The 17,842-nt window shown below is 37.5% G+C and overlaps 1 protein-coding gene across 13 annotated transcripts in view; it reads right to left on the reverse strand.

Moving 5' to 3' along the window:
* Positions 1-17,842, reverse strand: part of LOC122819845 (adhesion G protein-coupled receptor L3-like) — a 265,919-nt gene that overhangs the window by 116,900 nt on the left and 131,177 nt on the right. For all 13 annotated transcript variants that reach the window (XM_044096839.1, XM_044096838.1, XM_044096837.1 and 10 more), the window contains exon 5: positions 7,510-7,619. In XM_044096839.1, coding sequence (XP_043952774.1) covers positions 7,510-7,619 — 110 coding nt within the window. The remainder of the gene's footprint in view (positions 1-7,509; positions 7,620-17,842) is intronic.

Genomic DNA, 17,842 nt, shown 5'->3' on the forward strand with positions numbered 1-17,842 from the left:
GCATTGAACCTTCTGACACTTTGCTACATTTACTCCCACACACTTCAATTTATTCTTTGTGATGCACCATCACGAAATGGCGTAAAACTCTTAAATGGAAGAAAATTGATACATGGTGGAAACATCTTTTTCAAATCCTTTTCAAAATTCATTAGTTCTCTTCCAATTGCATCTTTACTACACAGATTCCAACTGTATGTAATTTACCTTTTGTTAATGCAGCTCTTATAAGAAAGCATTGGAGGTTTCTTACAGCATCATGAAGACCAAGGAACAGCTCACTGATGATGTTGTTGGGTTATAAAACAATAACTCATTCATTACAAATATGCCTTGTACTAAATAATTGTAGGATTAAAGCCATAACCACTTGCAGTTTCTCACAAACAACATAGGGAATAAAATAATCAGATGGAAGAAGATTATGTGATTTGACAGGAAGTTCTACTTTGTCACCTATAAGCAAAACACTCTGAGTGCTCTCGGGATGCACTCAGGATGTGTTCATATCATCACAAACCGAGTCAAAACCCAACCCAATAATGTGCCTATATTAGGACATGATCACAGTGCTGAATAATTTTAACACAGCAGTTGTGTTGAATAATTAGCGCAGTAAAAGCATTGAATTGAACACAAAAAGTGCTGTCATTGTATAGACACATTATGGGGTAAAAACATATGCTCAGTTTGGTAATTATATGGACTCTGGGGGGCTGAATAATTTTTTGTAAAAAAAAAAAAAAAAAATCTCTAAATTGCCACTTTACAAATATGCATTCATATATAATCAAGGACTTACTGCAATACCATCTGCACTGCCATACTTATGCTTCTAAAAAAAAATGCTTCACTAAGAGTTTAATTTCACAGTTACTGGCTCCAGGTTAGTGATAACTGTCTCCACAGACAATGTTGCTTTGGGGAAAATATATATAAAAACACAATACAACCATGCTGACAGACAGTGTCCAATTAAATACCATAACGTCCAGTCCATGTCTCCAAGGTGGCTTTTATTTGAGGTGTGACCTGTCCAGAACAGACTCTGTAATTACCCCACATAAGGCCTAACTAAGCTTTAATGTAAGTGATAATCATGTACAGAGCACCAATTTCCTGCTTTTATTTGCCTGTGCAGAGTGGTAGCATATGCTTGGTATGTCTTGCCTAAATAACCTGCACCATAATTCCAACAGCAGAACCTAAAATGTCTTTGTTATTATTAAAATGAATTAAAAACCAATTAGTCAGGCTGGAAATAGAAGGCAAATATGACAAATTACATGACAACTTTCAATGACACACAAGCCTGCGCAGCTTTGTGCAAATCTGAGAATTGATTGCATGATTATATATCCTGGCCTAGCTTCCAAATTGCGAGGAGTAATTGACAGAGCTGAGGTGGATCCCACTGTGAGAGAGACGGGATTTTATCTTGTCCTTATTAGATACAAACAGTGGGGGGAACTGGTGCCTTATGTATAGCACCAGACAGCCAGCAGGTCTTTTTCTCCTTTATTCATTCACTCTATCTTTGTCCTTGCCTTTCTGTTTCCACTTTTCCTGGACTTCTCTATTGAACACCCTGAAGTGTTTCTGCCGAGCATGTAAAGCAAAATCAGCTCTCTGAAAGGACGGTTAATTATACCTCATCTCCTATTTTTAATAGACTATTTTGATAGACTGCCTGGACAAGAGTTAGCTAATTTGCCATGGAAACCACAGTGTGAAGGTGCAACTAATTAGCAGAATCAGAAGTTTCAAGTTAGAGATCGCCACAAGTTCTCAACATCTCAAAAAAAAAAAAAAAAAGCTACTTGAACAGCAGAGCATGGCAACACAGGTCCAGATGCCCGATGTTGTGTGACAGGCTGGAGAGTCTGAGGGGCCACCGAGGGAATCTAAGGGCTTCATTACTGCTGAGGAAGATTGCAGGGGCTGCGTAGGAGGAAGACACGGTTGTTCTGACCTCTTATCAACTTGACCTTTGGGAGGAGCTGTTTGAGTGAAAGTTACACCAAGAGAAGAATGGAACAATGGAGAGAGGAAGTTTTTTAATAAGCCACTAGGAGAATAGGCTGGCATCTCACCACTGAAACAGTGAAAGTCAAGGTGAAAGGATGGGGTTAAGACAGGATGTCAGCTACTGGAGTGGAGTCATGTTTATGAGACATCACAAAGGTTCGGTTCTACGAAGGTGGTCGTACTTAACAGTGAAGTGCATGGAGGAGCATGTACAGTTCCACTCAGTAGCCAATATACACTATTTTAAGCCAGAAATGTCATTGACTTTGACCATTTTAATAGTGTATTTTTAGTCATCATTGTTTTTCACTGACATACTTATATTACATGAACCCTTAAAGAATTGACATAAAAATGATTTGCATACATGCCCAAATAGACACATATTCCCTCATGGATATTTGGTGAAATATTCTTCCCTAAGTTGTCCATTACATTTTTTTTTGTCAAGATCAAAAACTTTCATTATTCTGACTGATATTTTTCCATTCCTCTTAAAAGAAATGATAGACTTAAGATAAATTGCATGAATTCCAACAAGACAAGGTTACCAACAGTGCATCTGGAAAGTGCTTCCCTTTTTCCCACATTTTATGTTGCAGCCTTCTGACAATTTGCATTAAATGAACCTGTTTCCTCAAAAATCTACACACAAACACCCTATTATGACAATTTATTGAAAATAGAAAGAAAACCAAGAAATCACATTTACGTAAGTATTCACAGCCTTTGCCAAGAAGCTCAAACGGGAGCTGTTTCCACTGATTATTCTTGAGATAGGATTGTCCTGAAGCGAAAATCTGGGGAAGGACACAGAAAATAAAAAAGATCTGCTGCTTTGAAGGTCCCAGTGAGCACAGTGGCCTTCATCATTTGACAATGGAAGAAGTTAGGAACCACCAGGAGTCTCCCTAGAGCTGGGCACAACTTCAGAAAAGGCCCATTGCAGCCCGTCTTGAGTTTGCCAAAAGGAACAAACGAAAGACTCTCAGACCAAGAGGAACAAAGATTCTCTGGTCTGATGACTCAAAGACTGAACTCTTTGGCGTGAATCCCAGACGTCATGTTTGGAGGAAACCAGGCTCATCTCCAGGCCAGTGCTGTCCCTACAGTGAAGCAAGCTGGTCGCAGCATCACACATTAGGGATGTTTTGCAACAGCATTAACTGGCAGACTAGTCTTTATAGAGAGGAAGATGAATTAAGTAATGTACAGAGAGATACTGTATGAAAACCTGCTCCAGAATGCTCCTGACCTCAAACTGAGGCAAAGGTTTATTTTTTCAACACCACAATGGCCCGTAGCAAAGAATCACTTTGCAAATTTCCTGGAATGGCTAAGCCAAAGTCCAGGTTTGAATCTGATTGATCATCTCTGGATAGATCTGAAAATGGCTGCACAGATGTCTCCCATCCAACCTAATAGAGCTTGATAAGAACTGCGAAGAAGAAGAGGTGAAACGGCTTATAGGTGTGCTTAGTTTGTGGCATCAAATCCAAAAAGACCTGAGTTTATAATTGCTGCCAATGGTAGATCAGTAAAGTATAAAGCATAGGCTTTCTAAAAGTGTTTTTCTAGGTTTTTTTTAACAAATTTGAAAAAACATTTTTTTAGACTTTAATAAACTTTGTAATGATAGTGTTACATTATAAAATGTTTAAAAAGTGAAGCACTGGGAATACTTTCCAGATGCACAATATATAAAATCTCTGACCTCAATCCCACTGAACCAACTTTGTAGACCGAGTTTAAACGAGTTTTCTTAATTTCTCCCTTCTGCTACTACTGTTTTAACCTCTTTGATTGTTCACCATCATTCTACCTCCTTACAGGAAAGTCAGATCTTAGATCAAACAATTATTCAGACAGCAGCTCAATTGAAAAATGACGCATTGCCTTGGCTTGTGACACTGCCACCCACAGACACCGCCACTCTTGGCGGTAATTATTATAACTTCTTTTTTGTCCCTCCATTACAACTGATGGAGCGGATCAAATCGCAAATTAATTAAATCAATATTGTATCTACGGCATGTGTCCATCGATTTAGCACACTCCCCTCCCTGCCATTATTAACGGCACATCTGAGTCTGCTATCATGTCGCTTTATGAAGATATCGGTGGAGAGAGGAGAGCAGTAATTTATCCCTAAAAGAAAAAAGAGGCTCCCCAAGCGGAATACAGATGTAAAAGTGAAAGTGGTCGAAGGGAAGAGGAGAAGAGACCACAGAGTGAGAGATCAAAGAAGCAAAGCAATGGTAAAGGAAGGTGTGGAGGATCATGAAGGGTGCAGATGAAGGACAGAATTTAAATGTAGTAGAGGGAGAAATTTAAGTACGGTTAAAAAAAAAAGTATTGGGATCAAGGCTTGTCAATGAGAAGGGGATTCTACACAGTCTTAATCTGTAAAGGATTAGCTTTGTTTTCTTATTCTGGATAGGGGTTAGAAAAATTGCTGGATGGACTACGTAACTATGATGATTTAGGAATGTCTTAGGATCCCTCAAAACGAGCTGGAGGGCATCACTGGAGAGAGGAATGTGTGGTACCCATTCAGGACCTGTTACCCCTTTAATCCAATCTCAGAAAGGTGGAAGGCAATGGATATGTAGAAATGAAGATATTAAAAGTGACAAATCACTCTTAAAAATTGTTTTAATTCTAGAATAACCTGGAATCTCATAAAATCTATGTATTATTATTCTTAAATGAAACTCACTGAAGTTTCCACAGTTGCCATTATAGATGCTTTATGATTTTTGCACAGCTAAATAAATTGGACTTAGCACAGAGGCTTTCTTGTAAGTTTCTACACTTTGATAAGTGCCGAAATGTATCAAAGTTTCTACATTTCAGTGACAATCATAACAATAGTAAAATCTACACATTTATTGTTGTATTTTGTTGCACCTTTCAATTCATTCTAGACAAAAAAAGATCTGACTACATTATTTGGACAGTTAGACATGAATTTTTTTGAATTTTGTCCTAAAGATGGTGGTGAATTTAAGTTGCTCTGCTAATATTTTGTAGTATATTTAAAAATCCCTGAAAGTCATCTGTTCTTTTTTTTGTTTGTTTCTTTTTTTTTTATGGAAATGAAGACTTTTTTTTATCCAACAGTGATTTCTGGCCACCACCCATAGTTACACTACTGAAGTTCAAACTGGAGGCAAGAAAATTACAGCAATTATGTAGCTGGACATTTATTTCTTTAATTTTAGTTCTTTCTTTAACAAATGCATAAGTATTTTTTTTTCTGCTGAAAATACTTACATAAGACTGAAAACTCACACCTTATATCCCAGAGGTAGAACAGAAATTTATTTTGCCCTAAAGGGCAAATATTATTAATATTATTGCTTCAACAGGGATGTGGAAAATAATGACCTTTAGCATTGGCTGTAAGCCGCTTTTTGAATGGAGCCATGAAGTCTAATTATGTGGCTAAATATGACTGTAAAAAAGTTAAAAACGGTTTAAAAATTTGCACAAGAGTATAGGCTTGAGCATATTTACCATGTGTGATCAGACAGGAGTAATTTAGGCATCACGGTTAAGGTGGACCAGCCAACATCCCTTTGGAATAGAGCTCAATTACACTAAATATAACGGATGAAAACTGGCTGAAACCCAAACCTCCATTTGAATGTCTCTTTGTCTGGAGCCACTATGTTGGACCCTTTACTCACCATCAATTTGGAATAGAACATAACTTAGAGATACAATGCTATCTATAATTTTTGATGGCTCCTATTTATTTCATATTCAATTTATTTTAATAACTGACACTCGCAGCTCTTCAGGTTTTCTAAGTATTATTTTTAAACATTCATTCTTTTTAACATAACAATTCTCTGATTTTTTATTCATTTTCAATGCAGTACTGTAAGTAGCTAAGCAAATTTGTTTTTTACACTTCTTAGCTCCAACCTTTTAGTTACTAATGCACATATATTGATACATGAGATTACCAGCGTTGTAACAACACAAGTCTTACACTATTCTTAAATATTGTTCGTCTTCTGTAAATAGTTTTTTGTCCATCACTTTCATGAATTTTGAGAATACACTGCACAGTAAATGGCAGTGATCAAGTACGATAAAATATAATTTGCACAACAACTGGGAACATAACAAACAGCCCAACAAGCGGAAAAAGTATAATCCTGTTCCAGTAATATAACAATATGCGAGTGCTATCAAACTGTGAAGTCAACATTATAAGTGCATGGAACAAAAGTTCAAGTTAGTTCCAACAGGAACCACTGCAGGATATGAAGGACAGGATATTATGGAAAACTAAGTGCTGTTGTAGGCCACAGTTCAGACCAAGTATGTCTCTGTACACCGAAGCTGCCGAAGCTGGGTTGGAGTGTTTTACACCTTAAAAAAAGAAAAAAAAAAAAAGACACTGTGTGGCTGGAATGACAAAATGTGCAAACAGGAAGGAGTCAGATATAAAAGAGGCGTTTGCAGGCTTTAGATCACTGGGAAGAAAAAGAGTTCTTGCATCACAAGATCAAAGCTGCTGTCTGTCAAACTTCTAAAGGGAGCCATGTAAACACCTAACATGTTAGGAAGATGGTTTTGATTTGAATTTGAATTACTACAATTCCCCTCAATCCCGTGGCTACAGCAGACCATATATCTGAAAGCCCACTGCCAGATTTATTCAAACATTTTTTCCCCATATCAGCCCTGACAGGCAGCACATCAGAATCTTGGCAGGCGACATGACCGGCTTTGATGATACGCTGAAAAGTCGCCCTAAAACAATACCTAGGGTTATATGGCAATGTCCATTCCATTTCCTCTGACCTCATGTAGATTTCCTCTTCATGTGTTCATCCTGTAACCCCATTCTTACCTTTTCCACCCACACCAAAACATTTCCACTAAAGTTTATTGCAGCTTGAAAAGGTTCTTTAACTGGTGCAGAAATTAAACCATTAGAATGAATCCCTTTAGAAATGCCTCAGAGAGCTAAACATTTGCTTGGTTTCCAGAAAACAAGCAAACTTTATTTTTCTTATCATGTGTGCAGACTTGATATGTGTGCAACTTCTAGCAAATTCTTAAAATGCTTAAATAAAGTGTTACAAGTAGGGAATATTTCTTTTTCGAAATCCTCCATGCCGTGATTCTGTTAGACAAATAAAATATTTGGTTCGTAAATTTTGTAAATTTAACATAGATAAAGACAACAATGAAACGTTCCCTCCTGGGTTAAGTCAAATATCTTAAAGACATCCCATGTTGTTGACATTTCTCTGCTCTATTTTTTTTCTGTATCTACTTCAATACACAATTACAAAAGAATCATCATGACATCCCCAGCAAAGGTTTACCACTGCAATGTGCACTTAAGACATCTTTGAACCTTAAGAGCAGCACTGATAGAGTTATGATGAACTTGCTAAGAAGGCATTAGTATGACTGAGAGCTGTAGAAATGTACGCAAGAGTGGAAAATACATACTGTAGGGCACACATTCGTATTGGACTTCCAGGTATTTGTAGGTTCCCGGGCATGGGTCAGGAAATACGTCTGGTCCGGCTACCACGGCACACTGGGTCCTGTTGTTACATCTGCAGAAATCATAGAATCAATTATCAAAAGGTACAAACAGCAATCAGTGGGCACAATGCATGACAGTAAACACTAAATATCACATATGGACTTTCTCAGAAAGAGATTCTCAACTGTGGTGTTTGAAGACGAAGGCTGGACTGACTGGCTAGCAAAAGTGCTAAATATCTCACTTTAATGAACACTAGAATATCTCCTCCACTGAATGTAGAGATATAAACAAAACATCTACATCCCTGCTACCATTTTCCTGCATACGAGCATGCCCAGGAACACCAGGTGGATTATTTTATATCTCCAACTCCTCCTGATAGTAACACTAAGATTTGCTTTTGGCTGATGTAATGCAATCTCTCACACTGTGCAACCAAGCTAGAAAGCTTAGCAGTGCTTATAGCTAAGATCTGAAATAGGGTCTCTGCTGTGAACATCACAGTGAACATCATAGGCTAAGAAAAAGAACCTTGTACCCTCAAAACGTAATGTTAAGCTAGCAAATAGCCCTAGTGTCATATTTAACAAGTCTTTTGCATAGCACAACTTTTAAAATATGGCAAAATGACATCTGGTACTCAATATGTTACCATATTACTTTAAACTACTGTTTATTTTAACAGTATGGTACATTATTAGATTCCCTTTCTGTGTGGTCTGCAAACAAACCCAGTATGACTTGCACATCATAAAGGAAAGGATCCCTTAATGCCCAGTAGATCCCACTGTAGATCAAACTTCAGATTTTTGAATTTCAAGGAACAATGTAGAGAAACACAACTTTAAAAGATTTACATAACTTTGCCAAGGAGACTGATTTTAATCAGACATCAATCAAACTAAATAACAGAGGCGCCATACTATTTTTTGAAATCTACAAAGTTAAGAAGATCCCCTCTTTTTAAGGTTCATTTGGCTCTGGCAGAGACAAATTCATCTTTCTGTGGAGGAATAGAGTTGAAAGTCATGGGTGTACCAACCAGACCATGCACAGGTTGGAGCGTTATTATCACATGATGGATGGATGTTGTGGTAGGGGGAGGTTGTGGGGAAGGGGGTAGACACCATCAACTGACTGCACAATCATCTCCAGCATGAAATGCTGGTGTTCATTAAAGAACACAATTTTGGTGCCTGTGGTGTTCTCCAGTGCCATTTTGTTTTTGGCACTCATCAATCAAAGCGCCACTTCATATGCACGGAGAGCCTCTCGCCTCGCATAAGAGAAGCACTTATCTCACAACATTAAGCTTTAAACGTTTTGACAGATATAGATCTGTTGGGTTTCTGCATCCATTTGGAAAATAAAAGCGCATCTCAATAGTTGATATAATCAATGAGTTTATTTTACAAATAAAAAAGTATAGAATTATATGGATTATTATACACAGCAGTGGATATATTTTCAAGCATTTACTTATGTTACTTTCAATATTTATAAATGGTAGTTGATAGAAAAATCAAAACTTTGCATCTTTTTGAATCTACTTCTGCAAAAAGGTTTCCAAATATTACACTATAATTTACGATAAAATACCAGCAGATGTGGATGCTACATATTTTCCGTATAAATACTGTAAAATCTGTATTTGCTAGGCTTCCCTGTAGAAAATAGAGCAAAATTCTTGCATAACCTAAGACAAACTCCACAACAAAGTTAAACCAGTAAGGGTCAGTGTGCCTGGCTTTTGAGAGCACTGCTTCCAGGAATGGTTTTAAAACGTAAGTGGAAAGGAATAGAACAAGCTGCCAAAGCAACAGGAAATAGCAGATGGCTACATCTGACTTTGGACTTAACAAAACAGTGCAACAATACCAGCAGAAACGATGGCTTCCCAAATCACTGAATGTGTCATCATTGACAGTAGAAACTTACCTCTGGACCACAACCATCCTGGTGGAGAGTGCCAGTGACAGCTTGACAATTGTCAAATTAGCAGTGTGTCCCACAAATACGTACGCTGTACCATGACTACAACATAACATTTCTGTATTAATTAATTTCATATTGTCTTTCTATTTGGAAAAAAAAGGAAATAAACACTTGAAGTATATCTTGGTATGGAATTAACACAACAATGTTTATATATATTTTTTAAACTGAATAAGTCAACAAGATTAACCTTTGAATGCTTTTTTTATCCTAGGTATTAGGAAGCTTTTGCACAATAGCATGCCAAGTCTGATCCTGTCTCTGCTCCGATCTACGAGAGGTTTACTGCTGCAGACTGCAGCACATTCAGGGCAGGCGTCCATCAAACCTGTGCTCATTTACACACTGCCATTACCCTCCAATATACAAACAGTATTTAGACGGTTCACAGTCTAAGTCCTGTGAAGGTCAAGGAAGGGTCTGACACCATGATTCATATGCCACAATTAAATGATTCTCTACACCTTAATTAACATTGATTGGCTGCTGACTAATCAATCGGAGCGGTGAGGGACAGGCAAAAAAGGGACCCATCTCATTTCAGGCCTGAGCCGGTAATGAGATATGGTCCGCCAACTTCCTCCCATGTGAGCTTTATGGGTTCATGAACCCGACCAATCATCCATCTTCCTCGCTCAGTCACAGCGGTCAGCTGTTGGTAAGCTACAGTTCCTACCTACCAAGAGCTAATGCAAAGGCAGTAAATGACAATCAAATAAATAAGGGGTCAAGCCGATGAAACCGAGAAAGGATTACCAAGGCAGGGTTATGGTCTCCCCCGTTCTTTTCCTGACTGAAATGTATCCAGCAGTCAGTTTGGAGGTGGCTGGTTTATAATAAGCAGGTAAATGCAAGCTAAATTTGGGTGTGTTCACTGTGGATTGAAGCGATGGAACCAGCAAAAGTTTTAAATGGAGAACCATCCGATGAAGCAAACTGAGACACAAACGCAATGCACCAATTATTTTTTTCGTCTGACATCATTAAGTGCCCGTTGACTCATTTAGCTGCACATTCACATTTAAGGGTCCGACGTGAACACAGCTTTGCTAATCCATACCCTTTGAGGTAAAGGCTATGAACAAATCTGGACTTTTAATCACACGCCTTTTCAATTTAACATCCTCCTGGGGGATTAAACATCGGAATGTTTATTTAACATGGATTGCAAACTTAATCTGAGCCTATCTTGACCCACTTAAAAAAGAAAAACAATCCATGTTCATTTTTATCACTGCATGCACAAAAACAAGCAGCCGCAGATGCTGTCTGATTAAATATTGTCTGAGCAAATTTCCGAAGGGGCATCAAAGGCTGGAGAAAGAATGATGGGGTTTCTGTTTATTTTTCAGTGTCAAATTCATGAATTTCTGTCACATATTTGCACAGTGGTCAGGATTTTAATGTGGAAACTGCAGAAAATGTAGGATGAAAAGGAATCAGTAAAAAAGCTGGACAAATCCATCCTTTCATGTTTCCACTAAGGATTTTAACTGCCAAGTGAATTTCCCAACCAAAATACAGTTTTTTGTCCAAAATGCTATTGTTTAATTATTTATAGATGTATGGATAGATGGTGCCAATGAAACATAAATAGTATAAGCATTTCCTAGTTCCTTTCCAGAAACTGAAAACAGTTCAACTCCATTCTTTTGAAGCGGCATAGAGACCTAAACATATTAAGCATGAACCAATGGGGAATTCAAAGGGAGAATCCTGTTAGATTGAAGGCCACAGAACTGTCACTGAATCAAAACGTAGAGTTAAAGGATTGCAGCAGACACTTGGCTATTATAGACCTCTTTGAACTAACAAAGAGAAGGTGAAGTGGTTTAAGTCTGGGTTATATGCTGAAATGTGTATGAAAATGCAGGTGGTCTGAAGCTGATGTAATATATCACAAGTAAAGAATGAAACACAGGTGGTATTAGCCTGATGTAGCTGTTCTTACTGTTCTTTATCAGAAAAAAATGTCACCATAGGATTAACGATTTCAAAAGGCCCAAGGATATAATCACTGCCCACCAAGGGTTTGAAAAAAGAAGGTGACATATATGTTACTTTTATCCTGATTTTCTTTTCAGACTGCCTTTTTTTCCTCTTTCCATGTTCCTTACATCTGCTGTTTTATAATTGGCAGATTAGAAGTCAGGGAGCCAGCTGATGAGAGAAGATAAAACACAAAGCATCAGAGCCTAATGTAAGCACAAACTGCAGTTGCTGTAATCACAGGCTGATCCCCACTCTGGTTGACTTCGAAGCTCACTCCTCCTGGTTGCATTGAACCCAGACAAGGTGCAAATACTACCAAACATGAATTGGTGACTGAATGAAAGACTGTAACATCTCTAGCACAAAAAAACAAACAAACTTTATACCAAGAGGAGAATTTATTTTTTGTTTTATTTCAAATCTGAAGGCTAAGAAATGTAGCCTGAAGAGAGTTAAAAAAGCACAAAGAGCTGGAATTCTGCATCTGAACTATTAATGTACTGGATAAATCCCTTTCGGACTGCTTTTGAAACATTGACAACAGCACCAGACCACATCCTGTGAATCTCCTCCAAACTCTCAAATGGATATTTCCTCAATAATTCCCATGTTATTGTTATTTCTATCCCTTATCTACCAAAGTTTTTCTTCCACTTAACTTTTTGTTATTATGTTTCACTGTTGGAGCAATATTAAAGAATAATGGAATAATGTCTATTTTTCACAATTTTTGAGGGTCATACATGGCATACCTGTTATGTGTTACAATTTCTGTCTTTATTGGTTTTGTGTGATATGCAATATATTTTTTATACATAAACTTCAATATACTTCATGTGAGTCTATTTATTGCCTGTCACCTTAATGTTGTTGCCTGTATTCTTCCATTCTAAACAAACAGCTAAATATTACTGTCGCAAGTCAAAAAGTAAACTTTTTTTTTCTTTTACTTTTCTTTATAATAAGTTGCACCTGTTAATGTTATTATCGGTAATGCAGTATTACCAATGAGAGCAGCCTGCTAACGTAAGAGCCAATTTCATTTCATTCAGGCAGAATTTTTACACCTGGCATTAGCTCCCGTGTCAAGAAAACAAACGATGTTCAATGTGCTGAAATAACACTCTGTGTGCCAAGAAACAGCTCATGTTTGAACTGTGCGTTTCATGTGTTCGGAGTAGTGTTTGGATTCTTTGCCTGCTGTGGACACACACTTGAGAGTTTGTGTTTGTAAGAAATGTGGGGAAGGAGGAGAGGGGAAAAAAAGTGACAAAAGGGTCAATATTCCTGACCCAATACGCTACAGTGGTGGTCTTAAACACTCACGGTAGAACTGACTCATTACCTTGAAGACAATGAAATCTGTCCCAGCTGCAACAAACAGCGTTTATCCTTTCTTGTGGGTTAGGTGATATTTGTGGTTGTTGTTCTGAAATGCGCTCTGGGAAAAGGGAAGAAGGATATCTAAAACATCATCTAACTGACATATTGGTGTACGGCCCCTACACATTTCATAATATCTATACTTCTATTCTTTTATGAGCAGTTTTAGAATTGCTCATTTTCCCCTTGAGACCAGAGTCATCTCAAAGCCATACGGAAGTCGCTGACTAGTACTCTCCCCCAACAACCACCAGGTAGGGGTCGGTGGACAGAGACAACAAAGTCGATCATTAAACTGTAGCCTAGGATGTCCTGGTGCCAGGAGCACATATGAACACCCTTGTGCTTTGGATGGCTACTTCAATTCCTCCCCACGGTTTATTAGAGTTGGGCAAAAGAAATTATTACAATAGTTTACAATAAGAGTAACCATGGTAACTTCATTTGCATTACTTCATACACGTACTGAAACAAATAATTCAAATGAATTTTGAGCAACACTATATGGCCTGTTCAGAAAACGAACATGTAGATGTACTCGTTTGTTATCCATAAAGTCCGACGATGCTTAAGGGTATGGTCCATTTAATTTATGGTAATTTACGATAATGAAGCTCTTTAATTATTTACTATAATCAGTTGAATTAGTCTATTTTTATATTAAATGGATGGAATCTTAGAAACAAGAATTTCAATCAGAAAAAAAACATTGTGACCACTATCAAAATCAATCCATACAGAAAGAAATATTGGGATATTTTGTTAACATCACCCACTTCTATATATACAGACCCATAAAAAAAAAGTTGAAAGTTGTCGCTTTAACAGATTGTTGAATTCATTTTTGTAACATAGGAAAGAAAACTAAAATAATCTTTTGAAAAAGTTTTGCGTAATTGCGCATTTGGCTAAGGATTAGTGAAACCTAAAATTGATCACATGAGCCCCACCAAACTGTAGAGTCATTGCTGAGTCCCACTCTCAGACACTCCCTTTATTTTAGATCTGAACACTTTGTTTCTCCAACATCAAGAGATCCGCTTAGTGCAGATTAAGAGGCAGAGGAGAAAGATCAGGAATGAATGTCTACAACATAGACACAATAGCCGAGCGTGGGCGCAGAGGATTTGAAGTGCGCCGCTGAAGGAACTCGCTGTTCTCAAATGCTTAAGCTTGCATGCTGCTGTACAAATATGTGAACACGTCCTCACAGAAATGCAAGTATGAACCGCTGATTGGATCAATATGTTGAGCAACACATCGCAAGAAAAGGGAGGCATCAACAGTATAGTACAAAACTTAAGAGAACCATCAAGCTCTGTCAGATGTGCCTTGGTATAGGTGAGAAAACGTCAACCATGTTTAGTTTTTATTGGATTAGCAGACTGGAACTAAGCAGAAATAAGTAAAGTGCTGACAGCACGAGGAGATCTGGACATTTTTCTGTATGTCAGTATGTGTGAGCAACCTTTATGGAGCTCTGCTAAGTGAAGAAGAGAAAGTTTCATTGGGAATGGTCAAACAAAGGTCAGTATTAATCACTCCTTATAAACCCCTAACACTGCTTACAAAAAAGGCTATTTCAAGCTTTTTTTGCTACCCGACAAACGTAATCCCTCACAGCCATTCACAGCGATTAGTAGGTTTCATAAGATTTGACATCACTCAGTTTGGTCCCTCTCTAATATTGCATTTGGAAGATAAGATGCAGTTCGTCCTAGAAAAGCAAAAAGAAATATGGAAGCGCTGAAGCAGCGTGGCTAGTTTGGGTGAAAGATGACCAACCAGGCAGCAGACTACTCCAATATTTTCAGGCCCCTAAGTTGATACTGAGGCTTTATAGACTCATCCATGAAGCTCTGCTTGGCAACAATCCAGAAGCCTAAAGCACAAACACAAGCAAAGCTTGATGAATACATGGTAACCATGTGCTAAGATAGGCCACTTTACAGAGAGCTTTAATTATAATTATATTTTGTAAAAAACCGTGGGACCGAGGTGCTTATGGATCAATAATCCAGTTAATTTAACTTCTCGACTTTTTCAATGTTTGTGGACTGTTGATACCACATTTTTTGTTATTTATTTCTTTAAACTTTGACAGACGTTCTATTCTTGTAACAAAGTGTTTCACAAGGAACTGTTATCTGAAAACGTGTGATATTTTGGAACAGGGCAGAGTATTTTTTTTTTTTTTTTTAAGAAACAAGTACTGAGAAGAAGCAGAAGTGGTGCATGAAATAAGTAAGAGTCAGAAAAAACTATCTGCAACCGTTGAAGATGTATGGATAGTACATGTTCTTGAAAAGTATAGGAAAACATTTGCATAGACCTTAAATATATATATTTGATCTTTCTGTTGATAAGTTTTCCAAAGCTTAAAAAGAAGTGATCTCAAACTTATTCAAACTTTTAAAGACCCCAAAAAACTATTTGCCTTATAAAGTGATGAAATATATTGAAATTGTGAACACAGAAACTACTTGTAGATTTAAATTTTTTTTTTCAAATCAAATTTCTCAATCATGCAAACTTATTGCTTGTTTTTTCTTAAGTATAAAGCAAATTATATTACATACTATTGTCCTACAAGTAATGGTAAACCTAGAACCATACCCTCAACATTTCAGGAGGTGTGTGGGTTCCTCTTTGTAGAGAATGGAAGATAAGAAATCCAATACAAAGAAGGAACGGTATGTGCTCTGAAAAGTCAGAGACAAGTATTCCTTCAAGGAGAGTTTATTTTCTATCTGCCTCCACTAGCTGGCTCTACTGGGTAGAAAATAAGCTGGTAGAGCAACAGCAAATTTATCAGGGAGCAACAAAAGCAATTACACCCCTCTTTAATGGTTTCGTAAGAATGTATGATGAGAGGAATCTGGTGATTTAACTAAACCCAAATAACTATGAAAATGGTATCAGGAGAGGTGAAGGACTGAACCAAATGGCCATTAGGAATGCCTGTTCTGGATATGCAACCTAGTTGGTCTGATGTTCAATATTTAAGCTTAACATTACATTTAATTTTTGCATGTCGCATAGTTTTTCTGCCTATATTTTATTGTGGACATGGTATGACTGTGTCAGTGAAGAATGGATGTACAATAGCAATAAGTGGTTGTAATTGAACTGTTTGCCTTCAGAAGTTAATGAAACCTAACACCCTTTTAAGTGATCTTCTAAGGTTATTTAAATAAAATGCAAACTACTTAAATTAAGAAAGTAATCTTACTAAAAAGTAAAAAAAACCCATACAGTATCAAGCACAAGAAATTCAGGTGTATACCGGTCAGATATGACCACTCTCCCTCTTAGAAATTAATCCATCTGTTTATATGCCACGAGTATTGGGTGATGTAATTCTTCTCTCCCCTTGAGAGGTCAGCCTGTGATTCTGCACATGGTGTGGACATCCATCTAGCTGTGCACAGCAAAATTCAATTAAAGTATAAATTTGGCACCTGCTGGAGAGCACTAGGGGAGTCAGATGCTTCCAAATTCAACATCAGGGAGAGAAAAAGGACAGATCCAAACATGAATACATTATATCTGCTTTTATGCAGCAGTTACAGTTTATATAGCTGCGGTACTGTTTGAATTACACAATAAAAGCCTGCGCATGAATTATCATTAATTTGGATGAGTGTATGGACTTCTTTTTATTGCAGTCTAATTGTCATTTTTTTTCAGATGCTGGTAATATATAGGTACAGTATAGTCTGGAGCAGTCGTTGCAAAAACAATAGAGCCTGGGTGTGATGAATCCTCCCTGTCACAAATGCTCGGCCGCTTTCATATATGCTCTCACATGTGCAGCTTTCTTCTGCTTTCAAGGCAGGGCCGCAGCACGCAGCAGACATCAGTGTCTGTCTCTAAAGGGCAAACAGAAACTCTGCAAAAAAATCCCCAGCCAGTTCCTCAGATGCCTGCAGATAAAGATATTGGAAATTGAACGGCTACAAAGAGTCCAAATAACAATGTTTGGTTTCAACTTGATAGTGATCCTCAGCCTCAACAACAATGGTTTTGACTTTTCATGGAAAAAAAAAAGAAAAAGAATTGCTTGTATTAGAAGAACCAAACTAATACATTTTATGCTCTTTTTTTCCCTTTGTTCAATCCCAATGAGTTAATTGATAAAACACTACTATAAACGCGGCTGCTGCAATTAAACAACAGTCTTTTACGTGGATTTTAATGTCAATGCACCTCCAGACACATATGATATATATGTTTCAACAGCTATGACAGTAACTAATTAAAAGCACGCATCAGCATGCCTGTTAGATGCGACTGTGGCTCATTTAAAACAAGGCAGCAGGGATTTCTGCCACAGTGGACTGACAAGTGAACATACAGCCTGTGACAGTTCATTTGATGCTATGCTCAGTTACGTGTGATCATGTCCCAGGGGGAGTTGTTTCCTTCAGTCTTGAACATTAACAGGACACTATCTCAGTGGATTTCCATTTGGTAAAGAACAAAATGTAAAACCAGGGTTCCTTAAAATGCGGTACACAAACCACTAAGGTACTTCGGGAACCTTTGGTAGATAAACCTAAAACAGCAAAAAGGATAGGTTGTTCACAATTGTTAGTTTATTTTATTAACTTGAATCTTGGAAATTACTGTCTTTCTTTGCAATGCTAACTAAAAACCTTGATATTTTTAACAAATATTTTATGTGATGGACCAAAACAAAGCATCAACTAATTGAATGGAAAATGATGCATTGCTTTCAATATGTGAAGCAAAGGGGTCAACAGAACAATTAAATGTGGAGCACCCAGATCTGCCTTTTGTGGGACAATGGTAAGATGAAAGTCATGGCTGACAAAAATCATAAGGAACCATTTGGCTGTTATCACAAAGAATGACAGGTTAGACGAGGTTCATTATCAACATGACATGACAAAGTGG

Source organism: Gambusia affinis, linkage group LG18 (assembly GCF_019740435.1).
Source record: "Gambusia affinis linkage group LG18, SWU_Gaff_1.0, whole genome shotgun sequence".
Classification (NCBI taxonomy): Eukaryota; Metazoa; Chordata; class Actinopteri; order Cyprinodontiformes; family Poeciliidae; genus Gambusia; species Gambusia affinis.